We start from the raw sequence: 24,860 nt of genomic DNA on the forward strand, positions 1-24,860 counted from the left end.
GCCAGGGTATTGAATGTTATGAGGAGACGGCCATGCAGAATGGGAAAATGGATCTGCTCATGATTAAATGGCGGGGCAGACTCAATAGCCTATTTCTGCTCCTATGTCTTATGGTATTATGGAGTCAGCCTTTGCTCACCGCGTTACGCCCTCAAATCCAAGCCAACTCATTGAGCCAATCACACTTCCTTGTTTTGAAACAGAAAGAGATCATTCAGCCATTTGTGTCCTTGCTGGCTCCCAGAGAACTAATCCTTTATCCCACTCTCCTTTTTATTTCCCCATATGACCCGTCTTATTTTCCCTCACCTGCCCTTATTGATTATTTTGCTATTTACCTTCCCCACGAGCTAACCTGCTTGAGCCATCTAACCCTCTGGGTAGCCCTTGAGAATATAAGAGGAAGCTAGAGTAAACTCAAGCACGGGCAGCTCCCATGGTCAGAATTACGCTAAGGTCTATGCAGACAAGAGCCCTAATTGCTATTCCACCATGTTATCTGGTCTGGGCTCTCACCCCTCACTGTAGACTGGCATCCCCACTGTAGTACTGAGGGAGTACTGCAATATCAAAGATTCCACCTGTCAGATGAAATATTTAAGCAAGGACACACATTCCCTCTTAGCTGGATGTAAAAGATCACAATTTTAAAGAGAGCTGGAAGGAAGGGGTCTTGCAGGAGACAAATTGGCAGTTGCATTTCCTACATTCCAAGAATGGAAAGTGCTGTTACTGGTTTAATAATGTAAGCAATGAGTTTGTTGGTTTGAGATTTTGAATACCTGTTTGCTTCGAAATTTGGAAGGAAAGTTGGAATAGATGAAACCAGTGGGTTGCTGTAGAAAGTCAACTGGTTCACAATGCACTTAAGTATTTGGGAAAAGAGACAAAAGACACCCAGACAGTCATTCAACTCCACATGAATATTTGAAACTATCCAATGAATCCTCACAACCCCTTTCCTGGTTTGATTCCGTCCCAAGTGTATCCCATGTACAGTACATTGAAAGTTGCTTTTTTTAAATAAATCAGTGTACTGCTTTTTTTTTTCAAAAGGTTTGAATTATTGTATGCAGCAACAACAACAAAAATTAGACGTGGCCTCACATAGCAAGTGAAAGCTGAAAATAATAATTAATCAATTTTCATATTTGCAGGAATGCTGGCATCGGTCAGTGTTTAAATCAATCATTAAACTCTGACACAAGCAGCAAGGTCAGTACAACCAAATGAGCAAAAACAACATTCCCAGACCCTGAGTTTGATGTCGCTCGTGATGTGACTGAACGGGGCTTGAGGCTAGGGCTTGAGGAAAACGTGAGGTTCAAGGGCTCTAATCATGGAAAGGGCTTAGTTGCTTTTTCACTTGTAAGGGGGAAGAGATGTGCAAACAGGAATTGACTGTTTAAATGTCTAAATCCTTCCCTCTTTTCATTTGATTTGCATTGGGTTCTTATTTTTTGGGAAACTCAAGGACACCTCCCAGAAAACCAGCGTAGTTCCTGTTGTGAACAGTTTTTCCAGAGCATGTTTATAGTTTGTGATATTTTATGAATGTTGCTAGAAAGACTGAATTTTCCACCTCCTAGAAACTACTGCATATGTTCCAGTCGATGAAATGATCAGAGACCTTGAGTATTGTTTAAGACTTCATTTCACGTGATATATCATGGAGGGTAGCGACCAGTCTCTACTGCTGCTCGATTTTCAAATCTAAGTACAGAGAAACAGCAGGTTACAACAAAAAAAAACCCTTTGAAAACTATTACACCTGTCAGATGAAAACTATTACAAATTTTGTCTTTTAAAATCTTAGTTTTGTCTAATTTGAAGAAGAATGTGTCAATAACCAATGTTAGCGTCCTTGACAATGGTTAAGGCTACAACTTAGCTTCTAAATAATATCTTGCTGAACAGATGCTGTATTAAAACAGGTTGTCTGCCAATTATATTAGTTAGTGTCAATCCTTTCTTTATAAAATTTATTCCACAGTTCCTTATTTCCCTACAGTGCTTAGTCACAAATTAGGTGAAGCATGTAGCAAAGTTGCAGTCGTTAAGCCCCAGCCAACAATGCCCGCTCTTGCAATGTCTCTATTCTCTCTTTAAATCACCAATTGCAATGTTTCAAGATTTAAAAATTTCTTCATTGTCATGTAACAGTTCAGAACATGTAATATTACACGAATTTGCCTTCCATCCATGAGTTGCCGTTAGTGCTTTTTTTTCTCAAAGGCAGGTGTTCTCTAGTGCAGAGCACTAGTCCGCTGCCCTCCCTTGTGGCTGTTGCTGAACCCAGGTGCCTGGCATCCTGGCCAGGGTCGGTGAGAGTGGAACCCTTACCCAGTGAGAGTTAGCATGTGTAGAACTTGTACTCAGAGGGTCAGTGTGTGTGGAACCTTCACCCCAGTGAGGTTCAGTGTGTGTGGAACCTGTACCCCAGTGAGATTCAGTGTGTGTGGAACCTGTACCCCAGTGAGGTTCAGTGTGTGTGTGGAACCTGTACCCCAGTGAGGTTCAGTGTGTGTGGAACCTGTACCCCAGTGAGGTTCAGTGTGTGTGGAACCTGTACCCCAGTGAGGGTCAGTGTGTGTGTGGAGCCTGTACCCCAGTGAGGGTCAGTTTATGTGGAGCCTGTACCCCAGTGAGTGTCAGTGTGCGTGGAACCTGTACCGCATTGAGGGTCATTGTGTGTGGAACCTGTACTCCAGTGAGGGTCAATGTGCCCCGTACCCCAATGAGGGTCTGTGTGTGTGGAACTAGTACCCCAGTGAGGGTCAGTCTGTGTAGAACCCATACTCAGTGAGGGTCAGTATGTGCAAAACCCATCCCCTTTGGAAAGCCCCTATCCCAAAAAGAAATTCAATACCTGTGGCAGGTGAAGTACTAGTCCTTGTGAATCCACATCTCAATGAACCCAACAGGTTAAATATTTTTCTTTTCCCAAATTTTTTTTTAAATCCTACTTTAGTTGGGGAAAGTCTATGGAATTGACTCGCATGTGCTGTCTCCTTCGGAGACGAAAGACCTTTATCCATTGATGAAGGTGAGCGATCTGTACGGCACTCTGTACGTCCCCACCGATGGCACCATGGACCCTGCTGGAACCTGCAGCACCTTGGTACGGGCTGCAACCACTCATGGGGCAACAGTAAGTTACTAACTTCTTCCTGTGACTGATCATTTTGGTTTGATTCTATCATCAGTTGGTTGTGTGTGATGCTTGGATATGCACCCTTGTAGATGGACCAGTTTCCATTTTATAGCTGTGGAAAATTTGACTTTAGATGTTTAGAAATACTGAATCCTCTGTTGAATGAGTGGAGTCATCTCTTGCCCCCAATCTGTTATTACTTTTGCCCAAGGCACCAACATTCCAATGTAATGTCTGATTGAATTGGTTGAAGTATCCATTAATATGAAGGGATATAGGTCTGCATGGCAACAGCTGTGACTTGTATTCTAAACTATATGAACTAAGGGTTGAGTGAACTATTTGAGAGTAAATCAAGGAGACAACTCCCATCTGTGCTTCTGTCCCGTACTGAATGCAAATCATTCTCCATGTTCTTTAGTGCTTTTTCTGAGAATATATCTTGAAATCTCTTGAACTCATTCAGTGCTACTTCACGTCCTAAATCTCCTGCGCAGGTAAACATTAATTTTTCTTGCCATGGCCCTTAGAATCTCAATAGTTAACCTCATTGCAATCCTTCTGCACTTGTGCAGCCCCTGGGGTCATTTATCAGAGCGCGAGGACACGAAGCAAGAGCAGGACTGAGTTTCAGCTCCAGTGCGCTTGTCTCAGAAGATATTCACTAAGCTGTCTCATTGAACAGCTTGTTAAAATTACTCGGGTATTAAGTGGACAAGGAAGAGTGACGGTTTCTGTGGAAAGTTGGTTAAGGCTTTTCAAGTAAGTGTTCAGTGGCTGTAGAAAGAATCAAAGTCTGTCTCTATTATCCAATCTGCGCTTGGAGTTGGTGGAATTTTGGGAAAGAGGAAGACAGATTGAGGTACTTCAGGATGAAACAAAATGATTGAATTCGGCATGATTACATCAGCCGAACAATTTCCAGTAATGGAGGAATAAAGACAAAGCGTTTGAGGGGTGAATTTTGGTGAATAAAATTATTGAGGGGCATCGGGCAAAAAGCAGTTAATTGAATTGAAGGGTCTCTTTCTGTGCCATAGTTATTTTGGGTTCTGGGTGGTGTTGGGTCCAGCTTCTGGTTGTGTGAAGGGTATTGGGTTATCATAGAGTCACAAGCAGGAAGAGGCACTCAGCTGTCAATCAAGCTCCCATTTTCACACTAATTCTACTCTCTCACAATTTTATTCTTTCTATATTCCCACCAACCCTGTCCAGGGAGCCTTCTGGGTCTCACCATTTAATTTAATTTAGACATACAACACAGTAACAGGCCTTTTCAGCACACAGGTCTGTGCCTCCCAATTTACACCCAATTAACCGACATCCCCGATACATTTTGCATAGTGGGAGGAAACTGGAGCCCCTCCCAGGGAAAACTCACGCAGACACGGTGAGAAGGTACCAACTCCTTGCAGGCAGCGCAGGATTCGAACCTCGATCCTAACTGCTGGTGCTGTAGAGGCAACGTGCTCACCACTACACGCACTGCCATTGACTGGGGTCAGCTGGTGAGAGCCTTGTGTCAAGGGTCAAGGTGAAGATCTTGGGTCTGGTGGATCTTGAAGTCTTATCGAGCCATGCCAGGGTCTGGAGGGAGTCTCATTCTTGAGTCAGCAATCGGGGATTGTGTCTTGCTTCCTAATAGAAAGAGCACAGTCTGTCTGGGTTGGTAGCAGAACGTCAACACTGAGCACTGGCACACTTCAGGGTTGTGTACTCAGCCTGCTCCTGTTTAAGCTATTGACCCACGATTGCATTGCTAAATCCAGCTCCAGCCATGCCATCAAATATGTAGACGATACAACAGAGAAGGGGTGGAAAATCTCGTGTTATGGTGTGAGAATTATAACCTGAATCTCAACATGCACAAGACAAAGGAGATGATTGTGGACTTCAGGAGGACTAGGGATTCCACTACACATCAATAACTATAGTGGAGAGAGCAGAGAAGCACCAAGTTCCTTGGTGTCCATTTAAGTAGTGACCTCTCCTGGGCTCACATCTCCTCACCTGTCAGGAAGGCACAACACCAAATGCATTTCTTGAGAAGACTGAGGTGGGCAAGGCTACTGACTACCATCCTGTCAACTTTCTGTAGGAGCTCTATCGAGAGCGTCCTGGCTGGCAACATCATAAATCAATCCACAGGACCATAATAGTGGCAAAGGGAATCACTTGGGTCTCCCTTCCCTCCCCATCCCCAACATTGATATGATCTTCTGAGATCATTGTCTGAAGAAGGCTCACAAAATCATTGAGGATCCATTCCACCAGCATCTTCCAGCTACTTCTGTCGAGAAAGAGATACAGGAAGATCAGAGCCAGCACCATCAGGTTGAGGAACAGTTTCTTCCCATGGGCAGTGAGAAGGCTGAACGACCATACTGTACAATCCCTCTGAGACTTTACTATATATTTAATAACATTTATTTATTATACAGTATATGTACAGCATATAAAGTGCTTGTAAATATGTATGCTACGTCTATATATGTGTTCACATGCTTTTACCCTGAGGACTGAGGAACATTGTTTAGTTCAGTTGTACTTGTATAATTGTATGATAATAATAAACTTGAACTTGTGTTTGGCTGGGGATGTACCGTGTCATGGAGAGATCTTGTATCAGACTGCATCTTGGATCCTGTGCTATTGTTAGGGGGTTATCGAGTCATATTTCAGTGGTTGAGGATCTTCTGTTCTGGGTTTGGATCATCCAATCGCATCAAAGATTTGAGCTAAGGAACCTTGCACCAAGGCCCTTGGTTCAGGAATAAGGTTTGCATTCTGACCACTTTACGTTTTCTCTTTCTTAAGGTGATTGAGAACTGTCCAGTGACAGGGATCCAAGTGAAGGTGGATGATTTTGGAATTAGGCGGGTCACTGGTGTGGAGACAGACTATGGAACAATCCAGACAACTTGTGCCATTAACTGTGCAGGTGAGACATAGTCAGGGAAACGATGGGTTCACTCAACCTGGAGTACAGTTTCTGCCAGCCACTGATGCATGGTGGATTCATGTGGGAGGCACTCCCTAATATCTCAACGTATCTGATCTCCTGGGTGCCCTAAAAGTATTTTGCTGTGGACAAAGTACTTCTGAATTCTGATCATTGTGGGGCGCTTCTGCACAGTGGCTTACACTATCACTGAGAGTAGGAGTAATCTCTGTGAGAATATACAGTTCCTCGTGGGACAGGCTGTTGAAAAACTGACAACCCAGAATTAAGGGCATGATCTAAGTTGGGGTGAAATTTCATTGGAGGATAAGAATCTTTGGAAATCTTTGTCCTTGGGATTTTGGAAACCGATCATACTTGAGACTTGGAATAATAGGTTTATGGCTACGAAGAGAATCGGGGATGCAGCGTGGAGGCGATGTGAAACTTTCATTGTGGTACTGCCACTAGGTGAGGACCATCCCCTCCCCAATCCCTCTCCCTACCTCCCCAGTTCACTCCTTGAACAAATCCCTCTCCCCACCTCCCCAGTTCACTCCCTAAACAATAAACCTCCTCTCAACAACACCCATGCAGGTGAGCTGAAAGCGTATTCAGTGCTACTCCTTTTGGCTTGCATCTTAACCGTGGTCTGGTCCACATCTCTGCCTATGTGGCACCAAAACTGCCTTCATTGATAAAATGGGTCCATTGGAATGGGTATTCTGTTTTGATGTATGAAACTTCAGAAAATTCTGGGCAAGCAACAACACTGAGATTATCCATGATGTTAAACACAAGGTAAAAAGGGGTTGTAAGGAGGTGGGAACAGGGTGGGTGAATATGATCTACAATTCAAATGTGATATTTTGTATCATAAGGACATAAGAAATAGGAACAGGAGTAGACATTTGGCCTGTTGAGCCTGCTCCGTCAATCAGCGAGATCATGACTGATCTGATGATAGGCTCATCACCACCTACCTGCCTTTTTCCCATATCGCTTAATGCCCCTACTATGTAAAAATCCATCCAACATTGTCTTAAATATATTTACTGAGGTCACCTCCACTGCTTCAATGGGCAGTAAATTCCTTAGATTCACCACCCTCCTTATTTCCGTCCTAAACTACTCCCCTGAATCCTCAGCCTGTCCCCTAGTTCTCGTCTCCCCCATCAATAGATCATTTTATCTATGCCTTTCATAATTTTATACGTTTCTATAAGATCCCCACTCTTTTATATTCCAGCAAGTACAATCCCAGATGCCTCAATCTCTCCTAGGCTAACCGCCTCTGGTATCAATCTAATGAACCTCCTCTGGACTGCCTCCAAAGCCAGTACATCCTTCCTCAAGTAAGAAGATCAGTAATGCCTTCAGTATTCCAGATGTGGCCTCACCAGTACCTCATCAGTATAACCTCCCTGCTCCTAAATTCAATATCTCTAGGAATGAAGGCCAACATTCCATTTGCCTTCTTAATAGCCTGCTGCACCTGCAAACCAAACTTTTGTGATTAACACAAGCACTTTCAAGTCCTTCTGCATTGGAGAATTTAAATTATAATCTGATCTTCCATTTTTCCTTCCAAAGTGAATAGCATCACATTTCCCAATATTGTACTCCATCTGCCAGACCTTTGCCCTCCCACTTTTTCAATATCTCTTTGCAATATGGATACATTTTGGTTATGATCTGCTTTTGTATTTCGGAATGACCTTGTAACATTTCTGCCTCCATATCTCCTCGATGCTTCTTTTGATTGCGCTCTCAGGCTAGGTTGAATTATTGAACAGCAGCAGAGCCATGATGCCAGCAGTGGGTAGGGCTGACGAGGTAAAAGACAATCTGCTGGAGGAACTCAGTGGGTCGAGCAGTATCATTGGGAGATCAGGAATGATCAGTGTTTCAGGCTGGAGCCCATCGAGGTAGGAAGGGTTGGACACTGGGAGATTAGTGAAGGACAGTTGCAAGCTGGGCAATGCTAACGTTCTGTGTTTGGGAACAGGTGTGTGGGCTCGGAAGCTCGGAGCTATGGCGGGGGTTAACGTCCCACTTATTGGCATGCGCCACGCATATGTAGTCACAGAGCGGATCGAAGGAATCCAGGTATGTGCCAGAATCTGGGTGCTCACTTCCATTGGTTCTTTTGTTGACACTTGTGAATGTGGCAAGGTAGTCTGAAAATGCTTTATGTGCCACAGTCTGACTAATTCCTTTAGAGGAGCAACAAGTTTCACCTTCTGCTCTGCTCCAAGGTGTCTGGGCTCTATTGGTATCAGACCATTCATTGCTTGGCCAATCTTAAATCAGCGGTGGGCTATTGATTGACAGAGGCTATTAGATTCTACTCTTGGACACATATGAGACTGCAGACAGTAGTATCTAGAGAAACCAACAACTTCAGGAGTGACACACAATCAGCCTCAGTGGGAGAAAAGGAATGGTCATCATCTCAGGCCGGAGCCCTTCATCTGGATCTCTTCATCTGACTGGTCTGGGTGGAGGGTTCTGGCCTGAGATATTGAATCTCTCTCTTTCAATGATGCTGCTCGACCCATTGGATGCCTTCAGAAATTGCTCGTTGCTCTAATCTTGATCCTACCCTTTTTTGAATATTTTGTTTTCCAAGACTCATTCGTGCAAACAACCAATGCAAAACATTTTCTTGCTACGCAATATATTTCAAAGAGTCCAGTAATTTTTTTTCCTCCCCCTCCCCCTATTTCCTTTCTCTCCTCCCCCTTCCCTCAACTTGTATAAACACACCACAACATAAGTAAAATAGCCTAGTACTGTTGGGATGCACGACCTTCCTCAAAGTTTAAGAACCCCGGGTGTTAAATAAACAATAAAGGGTAAAGGATAAATAATAAAAATTAAAGCTAAAAGTTAAATCACACGTTATCTGTGCCACAACCCCAATTCACCCTCTCCTTTATTTACCAGGTTGCTCGGGGGGGTGGGGGGGGGGGAGTAGATAATCTTGATCCTACCCTTGTGCGATATCATGTTTCTTCCAGCTGGATGGGAGTTGGAGCATTGTGGTTATTCACAGCTATTCTCATGGAATGGAGACGTGTTCTTTTTCCTTCACAGTGAACAGTTGAGTTACTAATTACCCCACTTCACTGTGTCTGCTGAGGCCCAATTACAGCAGTCCAGACTGTGAGTTCCCAGTGAGATCGAGTGGGGTTGTTCACATTAATCTCCATATAAGCATCCTGGAAGCTGCTGAAAGAAGGGGTTGGAGGATTTATTTGTACCAGTCCTGTCAGTACTGTGGAAGGAGCTTTATTCTGTGTGGAAATAACATACATTCCAAGTCCACTTTGTACGTCTTGTTCCTTCTCCCAGAACATGCCAAATGTTCGGGATCACGATGCCTCGGTGTATCTCCGTCTCCAAGGTGATGCCCTGTCTGTCGGAGGATATGAACCAAATCCAAACTTCTGGGAAGAGGTAAGGTGAATTTCAACCTGGACCACCGGGAAGTGGACCACTTTTGGAGAAATAATAAGGAGGGCCAAACTCATCAAGGGTGGGAATGAAGAGGGAGAATGATACAATGGGGGAGGAGAGCAATTCATGTGGAATAGAAGCCACAACTACACATAGCAACACTGGATAATAATAAAATACACATTAAATGCTGGATGAACTCAACCGATCTCGCAGCATCCATAGGAGGTAAAGATACATTACCAATATTTTGGGCTTGAGCCCTTCCTCAAGGTATAAGCAAAAAGCAGGAAGTCATCAGAATCGAGACTGGGAGAAAGAAGGCAGAAGAATGGGAGGGGGAGAAGTCCAGACCAACAAACAAAAGGTGCTAATTGGATATGATAAGAGGATTAATTTTGGCTCTGTGAAAGGGGGGGAAGGGAAGAGAGAAAGAGACAGAACTAGAGGAAAGGAGACAAAGGTGGGCGGGGTGGGGGGAGATGGTGGGTGGTTTTAATGGAAACCGGAAAAGTTGATGTTAATGAAATCCGATTGAATATTGCCCAATGGAAGATGAGGTGTCTACTCATCTCTATGCTGATGCCTGCCTTCATTTTGCTTGCGCCTTGAGGAAGGGCTCAGGCCCGAAACGTCAGTAATATATCTTTACTTCCTATGAGCGCTGCAAAGCCAGATGAGTTCCTTCAGCATTTACTGTGCATTTTCACTACAATCACAGCATCTGCAGATGTCAGTGTTTCACGTGGGATAATAAGGCTATACAAATGCAACAAAGAATACTAGGTGTATTCCCATTCACCAATACTGCCCCTTCTCTAGTGGGTACCTCAATATATTGCTGCAAAAAACTTTCCTGCACACATTTTACAAATTCTAATCCATCCAGCCCCTTCATAGAATGTGTTTCCCAATCTATATTAGGAAAATTAAAATCCCCCACTAACACAGGTGTGTTAATCCCCCTGTGCTTATTACAAATCTCTGCTATTTCCTTACACATTTGCTCCTCTATTTCTCGCTCCCCACTAGGTGGTCTATAATACACCCCTATAATTGTAACTTCTCCTTTACCATTTTTAAATTCCACCCATACCACCTCCCTCTCTCATCAGCACCGCTGTAATATTTTCCATGACAAGCAATTCCACACCACCCCCCTTACCCTTCCAATTCCCACACCTAAAGCAGCAAAATCCCAGAATATTTAGCTGCCAGTCACAACCCTCCTGCAACCATGTCTCATTAATCGCAACCACTTTATACTGCCGTGTCTATCCATACCTTCAGCTCATCCACCTTCTTTACAATACACCTATCATTAAAATGAATGCATTTCAGAGATTTCCCACAGCTTTCCTTCTGTCCCCCTCTTTAGAGTCAACTCTGTAATTTATTACCATCATCCCCCCCCACCCCCTCCATCACTGCACCGATCATTTTCTTTCTTTTTCTTTTTTTTGAAGACTTTATTTAAAATTTTATAACATGAATACAATAGAGAATTACATTTAAAGAAAAATAAAAAAAAATTAAAATGGTATGATTACAATATTACATCAGAAAACTACACAAAATAACCCCCCCCGTTAATTGTAACACAATATTAGTAATCTAACTTAAAATTAGTCCAACCCTCCCCCCCAAAATAAAGAGTGAAGAGTTAATAAAATTAACAATAATTTTTAGAATTAACAATATAGCACCGATCATTTTCATCCAAACTTTGTCTACAAGCCTTCTTGATTTGTGCACAAACCTTCTCTTTGCTTTGTTGGCCTTCTGTCTCCTTTTGATCCCTTGGGATCAAGGATGACTTGTTTCTATTGCCATCCAGTGAGTTCTGAGGTGTCTGATGAGACCCAGGTGGGACCTGCAGGCTTTGCTTCAAGTTGGACAGGGGTTGTCCAAGGGCTAGCGGATTGTGGTGCACTTCTTCTGTCATTTACCTGGACCTCTGTGTCCTCTTCAAACCGACCTCATCCTCCTTGACATTGAACAATCACGAGCCAGAGATTCCTTGGTGTTCTGAATCATGAGATAGCAGAAATAGGCGCATTGGCCCATAGAGTCTGCTCCACCATTCTAATCATGAACTGATCCATCCTCCCACCCAGCTTTTCCCCATAATGCCCTGACTAACCAAAAATATGTCAATCACTGCTTTAAATACATCTGACCTAGCTTCCACAGCCCCCGGTGGCAACAAATTCCACAGACTCTCGATCACCTGACTAAAGAAAATTTTCCACATTACTGTTTTAAATTGATGCCCTTTTATTATGAAGTTGTGCACTCTTGTCCTTGACTCCCCTCCCATGGGAAACATCCTTGCAGCATCTACTCTGTCCAGGCTTTTCAGCATTCAAAATGTCTATAAGGTTGTTTCCCCCCACCACCCCCCATCCCTATGTTTCCATTGCCCACATTGTACCCTTTGCTCATGATGTAGTTTGGATATGTGCATCTGTTTTGGCAGTCTGGAGTCAGCATCTTGAATAGGACTTTGGTTTGAATGCACTGGAGCTTTTGTGGGAATGATATCAGAATGAAGAGAATATCTCATGATTAGGCTCTGAACTGTTTTCCTGTGAAAAAGGGAAGACTTGGGAGGATCTGAATTTGGGAATTAAAGGCAAAAATCTAAAATTATTATTAATAAGTGCAAGATCTTCTTTATCCAGATAGTGGTGAGAATGTAGACCTTACTACTCATTGATGCAAGTGGTTGAGGACGTTGGATGTATTCACGTGGGAGAAAGAAATGGAAGGATCAAGAATATTGATGTTGTCAAATGACCAATTTCAGGAGGAGGTGCTAATGGAGCATAAACAATAGTAGGGACTGTTTTCTACCAAATAGCATGTTTTGGAGCTGTAAAGTATCATATCTCATTGGTGGCTCAAATTTGGGGTGGTAAGAAAGTGTACATGGAGTGCAGGAGATGATCAAATGGGGGTAAGGGAGTTGTGTTGCAAGAGAATCATGTAAATAAGGTGTCAGGAGAGATTAAATGAGCGGAACACCCTTGGTATTTTGGACCCATTGAGTTCTCCCCACTTCTTGATGCAGGTCTTGGATACGTTTGCGTTCAGTCTCTTTGACCTGGATTGGGATATCTTCACTCAACTGATTGAGGGAGCCATCAATCGTATTCCTGTACTGGAGACAACTGGGGTGAAATCAACAGTGTGTGGACCAGGTATGGAGCAGATCTTGAATCGCCTTAGGCAGGACCTGGCAGGATGACAGCTTGTCTTTCGTGTTTTACCCTTTGTCACCTCTCGACTTTTGTGTCATTGATAATTCTTGCTGAGCTTAGTTTCTTTTAATTTATGGCACACATGTCAAACTCTGGCCCGCTGCCAAATTTGGCCCGCGATATAATTATATTTGGCCCGCAAGATCATATTAAATATATATTAGAGTTGGCCCGCTGGCCGCCGCGCCAGTATAGCGCATGCACACTGAAGGTGAAAATGAAGACGCCGGAGGTGTGGAGGGATCTCAGTCCCGAATCCCGGGGATTGGAGCGCCGCACTCAGCCCGCCCGACTCCCGGACACACAGACGCGGCTGGAGTTGGGGACCATCCTCGCTGGGTCTGCGCTTCAGCGGCGACGCCGGACCGAATGTCACGTTGGCGATGCCTTCCCCCTCACTCCGTGCACGGCGGACCCTGCCTCCCGCTCCTTTTGTTGGAGACGAGCCCGGCGCCGTGATATCGCAGTTTAATCCCTCTCCAACCATGGGAGGGGGGTGGGAGCAACGCGCTCTTCTCAGCCAATTCCTCCACCGCCCCGGACGCTGGTGTTTCAACGGGGGGTTCGGGTGCCTTCATCAGGCGACCAACCTGTTGGTCCAAGACAAGGGGAGAGCATACAAACTCCACACAGACAGCACCTGAACTCGGGTGAACGTGGAGCTGCGACCCCACATTCCACATCAGGACTGTGTGTAAGATTGGGAGCAGTGAGACCAAAGATAATTTTGTTCCTGTGATTTAAGCCTTTTTTGGGGTGGGGGGGGGTCCTTCTCTGACCACTTGCCTAACAATTAACCTAATCAGATGTGGAGTTACCACAATACAACAGTTCTCAACCTTTTTCTTTCCACTCACGTCCCTGTGCCATTGGTGCTCTGTGATTAGTAAGGGATTGCTTAAGGTGGTCTGTGGGTGGGAAGAAAAAGTTTGAAGACCACTGCTTTAATCATCCCTCATTGACTCGTCATGTGCACGGTTTCAGACGCTAAAGGAAATGGGCCAATGACAATGAAAGAGTTTATCCAAAACTATTATTAAACATTTATTTTAATAAGAAAAAGTTTAACATTACATATGTTGAAAGAAGAGAAAACATGCAGATGTTGTTGAAAATTTTCAATAAACATTTAGTTTGGCCCTCGACTTAGTCCAAGTTTTTAATTTTGGCCCTCCGTGAATTTGAGTTTGACACCCCTGATTTATGGCATTGATGTTGATGCAGATCCCACCGAGACTTCAGCCAGTGGCCCATAGCATCGGTTCTTGGCTGGTTCCAGTCTGTGGATATGTTGAGGTGTTAGAGAAATCAAGTAATTTCATGTCCTCATTAACGACTCTGTGGCCACTTGCAAATCCATCTTTATTCCTTGACAGAAGGATAAATGGATTTGTTTGCAGGGTAGTTAAAGAAGAAAAACTGCAGATATAGTAGTCAAAAGTGCTGGAGAAACTCGGAAGGTCACGTTTCCCTCAACGAAGAAAAGGTAACCAACGTTTCGGTCCTGAGTCTAAGTGTATACCTTATAAAAGTCCCAGGCCTGAAACATTGGTTACCTTTTACTTTCTATGGATGTTGCATGACCTGCTGAGGTTCTCCAGCAATTTTATGGGTTTTTACAGGGTACAGGTGTCTAAGCTTTTAACTGGGATTCCAAAAACTGCCAACCTCCAAAATCAGCACTTATTTTGGTAGATGACATCTGCTCATCAAAAATGGAGTTTGGCACCAAACATGACCCGACGTGACCCTTGCTCAACTCCCGTGTATCCTGTTGTGTTCCGTATCGTTAATTAGTGGTATTATTATTTTATAAGTACCCTACCCGTTAGCATAAACCTTGTTCAACTCGCGTCGGAATATCCCATGTCATTCCGCACCTCTGAATTGACATATAATGACGGCCATCCAGCATCATGGCGCTTTCAGTTGGCCCAGCGGCATTGGATCAATCCTCGCTACCCATAATCCCCCACGCAACTGAAACCGCTGTACCAGTGCCAGCGCAGGGGAATGGAGAAGGGGTCATTCCCCTGGCACTGGTACAGTGGTTGGGGGGGCGGGGGGGGAAGACATGACAGCGCCACTTTGTCAGGTGAGGGAGGGGGGTGCAGAGACGGCAGCGTGACTCGGGTGGGTGGGCTTAAAGGGTCCAAAATCAAAATTATTCTGAAGTGCGGAAGATGGCAAACAGCAGCAGTTTTGGAGCATTGAAATAATTTCTCCTGCTCTGCAGTTAATGGTCATTAGATGGAGCTGTTTCATGCTACTGGGTTTGAGGTAACACACAAAGGTTTGCAGATGCCGTGGTTGAAGTAAAAACATAAAATGCTGGAGAAACTCAGCAGGTCAAACACAGTGTCCTTTATGTAGCAAAGATATAGATACATCACCAAAGTTTTGGGGTTGAACCCTTCATCAAGCTATTTAGAGCTTGAGAGCAGCAAAGGCACAGATGGGGAGCAGTGAGAGAGAATCCCAGAACTCTCTTTGGAGAACAAAGGAGAACTTCTTCATGGTAGGCATCCCTCGAAGGGATTTCAGAGTTTTGCAGTGGTCAAAAGTAATACACAAGAGTCTGTAAACACTGTTGTTGAAGTTAAAAACACAAAAAGCTGGAGAAACTCAGCAGGTCAGACAGTGTCCTTTACTTAGAAAAGATGCATAACTGATGTTTCAGGATTGAGCCCTTCATCAAGGTACCTGGAAGTTAGATATTCTTAAGTTCTCTGCCCCATCCCTGATTCTCACTGCCATCCATCTGTGTTGATGGATCTTGCAGCGAGAGAGCAGGGACTTGATGGTGCAATGTACCTGCAGATGCCGCTGTAGTTCTTCTCTTCCACACGCAACCTGATGGTGATGGCTTATTGTTTGTACAGAGTCCTTTACCGCCGACCACAAGCCCCTGATGGGTGAGGCTCCAGAGCTCCGAGGCTTCTACTTGGGATGTGGATTCAACAGTGCCGGTGAGAGCATTGGACGGTGCAGGTGCCTCTTCTTGGTGAGACGCAGCCATCGCTCTGGTGTTGGCCGTCAGGCAGAACCTCTGGCTTCCTGCAGTTCTTTTCGGAGCTGCTGGGCCAGTGTCAGGGAAGCTGCTCACTGGCCTCTACTCTTCCCTGCCTCTGCTCGCCCCGTCCTTGCACACTGTGGATGGATTCTGAGCACTGAGATTCATGTCTCTGTGGATGATGAAATGCCACTGTTATGGAAGGTGGAACCTTAGAATGAAGCAGACCATGCAGACTATTAGGTCTAAATGTGTGCAGCAAACAACATGGTGCTGCTTGGACCCCACTGCACTGCACACCCTTGGTACCAGCACTCTGAACCTCCGACTATGCCATGCTCTCTTCTTGTCCTCATGAGCATCAGCACCTTCCACATTCGTTACATACTTACACACAAAGGAAATGTTATGGGGCTTAAATGAACTGACTGACTTGCATATTGTAGGGATGTGGGAGGAAACTTCTCCATTTGTATATATAGAGAGAGAGAAAGGGAGAGAGAGAGAGAGCAGAAAAACTCCCCTGCAACTCTGCACAGGAGGTCAAGGCAGGACTCTCATCACTAGAGCGGTGTGCTCTCCCAGTGCCGTGCTCCCCCAGTGCCGGGCTCCCCCAGAGCAGGCACTTCTCCAGTCCTGGTGCTCTCAGAGAGTGGGACTTGTCAAAAGCTTCCCCTTATTGCGGGACACTTGAGTACCATTCCTCTGTTTCAGCCTGCGCTGGTACTCTCAAGTTAGATGGGCTTGTCGGCTAAATGAGATGTGCTGCATATCCATCTCCAGCCTGAGGTGACCGTCCATATTTTCCCCTTGTACAGAGGAATGATTCTGTTTTGATTCATACCTGTTTTATACTGTGGTTTAAATAGCTATTTAAGATGTAATTTATGATCTGTACAGCACTTTGGTTTAAATATGCTATATAAATAAACTAATATTGAAGTAAACACACCATGTCAGTATGAAGAATCCCTTGTTCAACAGCATGTTTGTAAGGGCAGATAAATGAATCTTGTTCTTTCTCATCGTCAGGTATGATGTTGGGGGGTGGTTGTGGGAAGGAGCTCGCTCACTGGGTCACTCATGGTCGGCCAGAGAAGGACATGTATGGTTATGATATCCGGTGAGTGAACAATCTTGAGCGTTTCACCATTACATCTCGCTTGCCCCTGTAAATCATACAGAAAACCCATCAACCTCCACCCCTGCCTATGCTTATGGAGATCAGTGTCTCCAAAACCAATGCTTCACCTAATGTTCTCTGTCCCACACACAGATCTATTTAACCACTTCAACAATTCCCTCTTGCATCAAATTTAGATCTGTACCCCAGTGAGAGTCAATGTGTGAAGAATCCGTACCCCAGTGTGTGTGTGTGTGTGTGTGTGTGTGTGTGTGTGTGTGTGTGTGTGTGTGTGTGTGTGTGTGTGTGTGTGTGTGTGTGTGTGTGTGTGTGTGTGTGTGAAGAACCCATAACCCAGTGAAGGTCAGTGTATGTGTGGAACCTGTACCCAGTGAAGGTCAGTGAGTGTGGAACGTGTTCCTCAGTTGAGTGTGGAACCTGTACCCCAGTGAGGGTCAGTGTGGGAAGAACCTGTACCCAAGTGAAGGTCAGTGTGTGTGGAACCCGTAACCCAGTGAGGGTCAGTGTGTGTGGAACCCGTACCCCAGTGAGGGTCAGTGTGTGTGGAACCCGTACCCCAGTGAGGGTCAGTGTGTGTGAAACCCGTACCCCAGTGAGGGTCAGTGTGTGTGAAACCTGTACCCCAGTGAGGGTCAGTGTGAAGAACCTGTACCCCAGTGAAGGTCAGTATGTGTGGAACCCAGACTGAATAAAGCCCTCATATCTCTGCAAATCCTTTTAAATGTGTGTCACTTCCTCTTTCAATCTGCAGCCATTAAATACCAACATCTTGGAAGCATCTACTCACAACTTCCTGCCTCTTTCTCCTCGAGCTTTCTCTCTTTCCTCATGAGTTGTGCATAGCATGGCTTAGGTTGGTGATGTGTCAACACTTCTTTCTTGCCAGCCGGTTCCATCACTCAATGACTAATAATAATCGGTGGATCCGTGAGCGAAGTCATGAATCCTACAACAAGAATTACTCTGTGGTTTTCCCCCACGATGAGCCTCTTGCTGGGAGGAACATGAGGCTTGACCCATTGCATCAGGTAGGTGATGAACATCATGAGTTAAGGGTTCAGTGTAGAGGAGCTGGGTGGCATGGGTACAGTGTGGAGGAACAGGGTGTCAAGTGCCAAATTGCGCTCCTTGGAGAGCAGTTCTTGGGGACAGTAATCCATTTTAAATAGTTGACTGATATCAGGAGACACCACTTCAATGTGTGGTGTTCCTCCAAACAATACATTCAATTGGGATGTATGCTAACATAGGCTATGAGATTGGATGCAAAAAACCCTAAGGGAGGTTTGTCTAAATTAAATGAATTGTAGCCTGAAACATTGACTGCTGGTTGCTTTCCATGGATGGTGCATGACCTGCTGAGTTCCACCAGCATTTTATGGTGCACTGTTTCAATAAAAATAATTGTTGATGCTTATAATACTCTCGAGATCCTTGCATTAGCTGAATACGGAAATAAAATCTGTGCTGAATTTTGGGTTGAATGACTGGAGGGGAGGTTGTGTCCTACAGTTCCAAGGAGAAGTCATATCAAATACCAGTCTGTCCTCTCCGTGAAACTCCATCCATGTCCACCCCTCTGCTGGAGAAAATGGAGCATGTGGAAAAAACCATGTACTGACAGGGAGATCACGCAAACTCCACAGAGACAGCACCAGAGGTCTGGGATGAACTGAATGACAGGAAATGTGTGGCAGCAGTATTAATACTCTGGCAAATTAGCATCCACGTTCCTGCTGCTAATCACAACCCATACAATTCCCTTGTCTATAATTTCACTGAGCCTCCTCTTATGACAACAGGCATGATGGATTGGAGTGCGGGGCAGTGGGGTTGGGGCGCAGGGCGGTGGGGCTGGGGCGCCGGGCGGTGAGGCTGGGGCGCGGGGCGGTGGGGCCGGGGGGCAGTGGGGCCGGGGCGCGGGGCAGTGGGGCCGGGGCGGCGGGGCCGGGGCGGCGGGGCCGGGGCGGCGGGGCCGGGGCGGCGGGGCCGGGGCGGCAGGGCCGGGGCGGCGGGCGGCGGGGCCGGGGCGCCGGGCGGCGGGGCCGGGGCGGCGGGCCGGGGCGCCGGGCGGCGGGGCCGGGGCGGCGGGCCGGGGCGGCGGGGCCGGGGCGCCGGGCGGCGGGGCGTGGGGTTGGAGCGCGGGGCCATGGTGTGGGGTTGAAGTGTGACGTTGGTACAACGTTGGTCCATTTCAAAACCAGGTTGATATTTCCTCGACTTTAATTACCCTGCAGTATTCACTTCTTCCAGGGTGATTCCTTTTACCCATGATTTGCTAACTGCACCTGGTGTTCAACTCTCCTCTGTTGGCAGGAACTCCTTCAACAGGGCTGTGTCTTCCAGGAACGACATGGATGGGAGAGACCTGGCTGGTTCAGTCCTACAGGACCTGCTCCGGTGAGTGGCTTCTGATCTTTGAATTCATTGCCAAATTCCAAAAGTCCCTGACAGCATAAGGAGCAGTAGAGTGGATTGGGGAAAAGCAAGTATGAATTGGTTTTTAAATCATTGGGCACATACTTGCTCACTGCCACCTGCCTCCATGCCTTATGCAATTTGCTTGTGGGTTCGTGCTGGTCGAACAAAGGCTCAGCATGAAGCCTGATCATCCAGGCCTAACGCTCCCCTTAAAGCAAGCGATCGAGCGAACCATCTGTGTGTACTACAAACACAGCCATTGCGCTGCTGGCGGGAGCTGCCATGGTTGGTCTTCTCACCAGGGGAAGTGAGCTGCAGCAGTGGCTTCTGAAAGCATGGGCCACCTGTAAGGTAGTCCGCGAAGCTGCAGGCCCATGGGCTACTTCAAGCTGGGCGAGTAGTTTGAGAGCTTTCATCCTGTCACCATCTTTTTTTAAATAATTTTTTTATTTTTCACACTGTGAACCATATCATCCAAAATACATATAAACATTTCCCTCTTAAATATACACAGTTGCATTTTCTCCCCTTTTCCCCCCCCCTACCTTCCCACCCCCCCAACTTCCCACCCCCCCAACCCCACCCCCCCCAACTTCCCACCCCCCCCAACTTCCCACCCCCCCCAACTTCCCACCCCCCCCAACTTCCCACCCCCCCCAACTTCCCACCCCCCCCAACTTCCCACCCCCCCCAACTTCCCACCCCCCCCAACTTCCCACCCCCCCCAACTTCCCACCCCCCCAACTTCCCACCCCCCCACCAACTTCCCACCCCCCCACCAACTTCCCACCCCCCCACCAACTTCCCACCCCCCCACCAACTTCCCACCCCCCCACCAACTTCCCACCCCCCACCAACTTCCCACCCCCCCACCAACTTCCCACCCCCCCACCAACTTCCCACCCCCCCACCAACTTCCCACCCCCCACCAACTTCCCACCCCCCACCAACTTCCCACCCCCCCACCAACTTCCCACCCCCCCACCAACTTCCCACCCCCCCACCAACTTCCCACCCCCCCACCAACTTCCCACCCCCCCACCTTCCCACCCCCCCCACCTTCCCACCCCCCCACCTTCCCACTCCCCCCACCTTCGCACCCCCCCCCAAAACCAATAAACATTTAACATATACAATACAATAAAATCATTAAACAATGTCATCACACAATGAAAAATAAACAAGAAAATTGTGTCATCCACTTTTACACACTGGATCAGGTCATTTTGTCTTCTCATTTTATCATTTTAGGGGATGGAGGTCCGAGGCAAGCCCTCTCTGTTGTGTTCCATGTACGGTTCCCAAATTTGTTCAAATAATGTGACTTTATTTTTTAAATTATATATTATTTTTTCCAATGGAATACATTTATTCATTTCCATGTACCATTGCTATATTCTCAGGCTCTCTTTTGATTTCCAGGTTGACATTGTACATTTTTTTGCTATAGCTAAGGCTATCATAATAAATCTTTTTTGCGCTCCATCCAGTTTGAGGCCTAATTCCTTACTTCTTATATTACTTAGAAGAAAGATCTCTGGATTTTTTGGTATGTTGCTTTTTGTGATTTTATTTAATACCTGGTTTAGATCTTCCCAAAACTTTTCCACTTTCTCACATGCCCAAATTGCATGTACTGTTGTTCCCATTTCCTTCTTACAGCGAAAACATCTAACTGATACTGTTGGGTCCCATTTATTTAACTTTTGGGGCATGATATATATAACCTGTGTAACCAATTATACTGTATTATGCGTAACCTCGTGTTTATTATATTCATAGTTCCAGAACATAACTTTTCCCATGTTTCATTTTTTATTTTTATGTTTAAATCCTTTTCCCACTTTTGTTTGGGTTTATAGCTTATTTCATAATTTTCCTTATCTTGCACCTTGATATACATGTTCATTATAAATCTTTTAATTATCATTGTGTCTGTCATCACATATTCAAAGCTGGTCCTGTCACAATCTTGTGGATGAAAGCCTCCATTATCTTTGAATTTTGGTGCCAAAAATGTCAACACCAAAATGTGACTTTTGCGTATAAGACTGAGGGGGGGGGGGGGGGCTGTGTTTTGGTACAATTTTTTTGGGGAAAAATGGGGTCTTATATGCTGTCAAATATGGTAAATGTTTAAACTTCAGAGGAAATTGAAGACTGTATTGCAAGATGATTCCTTACAGAATGTTTTGGAGGGTTGGGTGAGGTGGATAGGTCAAGTGGGGAAGTCTGTCATCTGGGATTGGGCGAGAAGAAGGGAAGGTGATATGGAGGCATCTGCTGGGGTCGAGTGATATGGCAGAATGGCGGGGTCAAGAGCAAAGCCAAGTACAGCTCGCGTGGAAGGATGGGCTTGAGGGACCTAGATCATGGTGGGGGGGGGGGGGGGGGGAAGGGTGAGGTGGGTGGGGGTGTGGTTGAAGACTTTGGTAAACTAATGTGTTTGAAGGATTTCAGGAGTACTGGTGAGCTTGCAGGGTAAGTGGAGATAATGGATGGCAGTTGTAGGTGATGCAATGGGCCTGTCTGAAAATAAGGAATTTGCAAATGTGTTAATTTTAGAAAATGCGGTTGAAGCATGTTGGTAAGTGTGTAAAGATCCTGAATAAATCCTCTGTCATCATGTACTCCTCACTATTGGAATGAGATTGAGGCCACAGAGGGACAGCACTGATCAACTCATTGTTCCTTTCACACCCCTTCAGTCTCCGTCTTTCTCGATGGCTCCACTCTACCTCATCTACCCTTGCCTCCTGCTGCCATTGGGCTTGTTCTGCCTTGTCACTTTTTTTCTGTGGCTCTAGGTTCTGGATTACGATTATTATGGATTTTATGAGAACAAGCAGCACGAGGATTACAGGTACCGTCAGCTGCTGCGGGAAGATTACACGTTTGATTTTCCCTCGCACCACGATCAGGTAGGACCCAGTTTTCTCTTCACCCTCGCCCACGTCCAGAGAGGTGGGCTATATTTAATGTAGCAGAAATGTGTCTCCACAGTAACCAGCTAAATGAGCAGAGGCTGCAGAATCTGGAATAAATCAGAAGAACTTGTACAGTGTCTGCCATTTAAAATTTTTTACATTTATAGGAGAGAGTCTAAATGTACGTCTGAATGAATATGTGTTCTCGTGCATGTCTGCGTTTTCATTTTGGGAGGTGTGAGCATAACTGAGATTAAAAAACAGACACCAGAGTGAATTGGTGCCTTACAACCAAGCCTTCTTGGTTGTAAACTCCCATCCACAGGACCATCTTTCCTTTGAGGCTTTCCCCAGGGACAGGGGCTTATTTGAATGGTAGCTAATTGTCCTCTTACCAGCAAAGGAGGCACAGATATGATCTCAAAATGGTGAATATTCCTCATCCTACACAGGGCCAAATGTACCCTCCCCAACATTACTGTTGGTATAATTTGGGCTTCAACAGTGCACATAGAGAGGGGTCTCAACCTCACTCCTGGGTCCTTGTTATCAGGCTACCAGCTGATGATGTTGTGTGTTGGTCCAGATTAAAGCCGAGTCTATGACTTGCCGGAACGCAGCCGCAGCATTTGACATGTCGTATTTTGGCAAATTTTACCTGGTGGGTCCAGATGCTAAAAAGGCAGCGGATTGGTTGTTTTCTGCTGACGTCAGCGCGTCGATAGGTAACGATGGCTCTCTGTTTTCTCTACAAAATTATGATGGGTATAGATAAAGTAAAAGCAAGCTAGCTTTTTTCTATGAGGTTAGGAGAGACAAAAACTAGAGAACATGGGTTAAGGGTGAAAGGGAAAAGTTTAAAGGGCACATTAGTGGGTACGTTCGCACGCAGAGAGTGGCAGGTGTGGGACGAGCTGCCAGCTGAAGTAGTAAATGGAGGCTCAATTTTGACATTTAAGAAAAACTTGGACATGTGCATGGATGGGAAGGGTATGGAGGGATATGGACAGAGTGCAGGTCAATGGGACTAGGCAGAATAATAGTTTGGCACAGACTAGAAGGGTGAAGGGCCTGTTTCTGTGCTGAGGTGTTCTATGCTTCTACATGTTGCTTAATAGGACATTTACTCCACTGCACATTGTTCCCTGTTCCCTCTCCTTCTCTCTGCACCTCTGCTTCAATCCATTGTTCCCACCATCCTCTTTTTTGTTGCTCCCATCCCCCTTCTCATTGTTTCTTCCTCTTTACCTCTTTCTCTGTTGCTTTTCTTGGTGTGTTGTAAGTTGTCACCAACGCATCTCGTTGACCTCATTCTCAATAGAATTTCTAATAAGTCATCCTTTGGTGAAAGGCTTTCAGAAGTAATTCTGTTAAATCCTACACTGCTTTTCTTTCATTTGACCATTCTCCCTTTACCCCAGCTTCCAGTTACATCCATATCCTGAGCTCCTTTTATAATGTTCTCTTAAAACAGTTAATGCAACGCTATTACTTTGCCAGCGACGGGTCTGAATCTGCTGCTGTCTGTCAAGTGTTTGTATATTCTTTCAATGTCTGTGTGGGTTTTCCCAGGTTTGGGCTTGTAGATTAATTTGGGTGTAATAGGGCGACACAGATTTAATTGGCTCGACTTGGCTTCTACCCTGGTGTAAATAAAATAAATCCTTTTATTTCTCGTTTGATGTGGTGCTTTGTATTTGTATCTGTAACTGATGGTGAGGTATTGGTGTACTTTCAGGTAAAACTGTCTACACCTGTATGCTAAACAGTAGAGGTGGGGCAGAGAGCGATCTCACAGTTAGTCGCATTGAGTCCTCTCCACAAGGATCTTCGCTCACTCCTACCTTTGAAGGTAAACACTAAACCCCGACAAATGCATTAAAAAATGCCAAATAAGCTCTTAAACTGTGAACATACAGGAAATGGCAGCAGTCAACTTGTGTTTTGTGGGTGAACACGATACTGCGGGCATGACTCACTGGGCTGGGCAGGCTGGCTCTCCTTCTGTAGCTCCTCTCCGTAAGATTCTGAATAAAGGCTGAGATTCCTAGTCTCCTCCTTCACACCTGCCTTGGATGTGAACCAGCAGCATGTTGAGGCATGCCAAGGTTTTCTGATTAATAAAGCCTTTGACTGCTTGCTTCGTGTCTGCAAGTGGTAATTGATCGCGCCACAGTTTATTAATCAGAATTTTAAATGTCATGGACAAGGTGATTAGACTGGAGAAGCTGAAAACCAATCCAAAGGAACCAGAGGCCTCTGTCAGGTTCGACATGTGGCTACATTGCTTGAAGGCCTACATGAGGTGACATGAGATCACAGTCAACGGTGATCGATATGACCTGCTCATAACAGCGGTGGGCCACTGAGCATACCAAATAATCCGTAACTGCAATGGTTACAAGGAGGCAATGGCCCTACTGAGACAGCAATATGGAGCTCCGATGAATGCTATGTATGCTTACTACCAACTGGGCTCCCTACGCCTCGGCCCTGGTGAGTCAGTCGACAATTTTGTAAGGCCCATGTGGGAGC

At 45.6% G+C, this 24,860-nt stretch overlaps 1 protein-coding gene across 3 annotated transcripts in view; it reads left to right on the forward strand.

Moving 5' to 3' along the window:
- Positions 1 to 24,860, forward strand: part of sardh (sarcosine dehydrogenase) — a 60,360-nt gene that overhangs the window by 12,518 nt on the left and 22,982 nt on the right. For all 3 annotated transcript variants that reach the window (XM_069932082.1, XM_069932093.1, XM_069932100.1), the window contains 12 exons: positions 2,972 to 3,151; positions 5,972 to 6,095; positions 8,104 to 8,204; positions 9,453 to 9,557; positions 12,631 to 12,760; positions 15,703 to 15,789; positions 16,866 to 16,956; positions 17,864 to 18,005; positions 19,294 to 19,377; positions 22,206 to 22,319; positions 22,912 to 23,050; positions 24,064 to 24,177. In XM_069932082.1, coding sequence (XP_069788183.1) covers positions 2,972 to 3,151; positions 5,972 to 6,095; positions 8,104 to 8,204; positions 9,453 to 9,557; positions 12,631 to 12,760; positions 15,703 to 15,789; positions 16,866 to 16,956; positions 17,864 to 18,005; positions 19,294 to 19,377; positions 22,206 to 22,319; positions 22,912 to 23,050; positions 24,064 to 24,177 — 1,411 coding nt within the window. The remainder of the gene's footprint in view (positions 1 to 2,971; positions 3,152 to 5,971; positions 6,096 to 8,103; positions 8,205 to 9,452; positions 9,558 to 12,630; positions 12,761 to 15,702; positions 15,790 to 16,865; positions 16,957 to 17,863; positions 18,006 to 19,293; positions 19,378 to 22,205; positions 22,320 to 22,911; positions 23,051 to 24,063; positions 24,178 to 24,860) is intronic.

The sequence above is a fragment of the Narcine bancroftii genome, chromosome 1 (assembly GCF_036971445.1).
Source record: "Narcine bancroftii isolate sNarBan1 chromosome 1, sNarBan1.hap1, whole genome shotgun sequence".
Lineage (NCBI taxonomy): Eukaryota > Metazoa > Chordata > Chondrichthyes > Torpediniformes > Narcinidae > Narcine > Narcine bancroftii.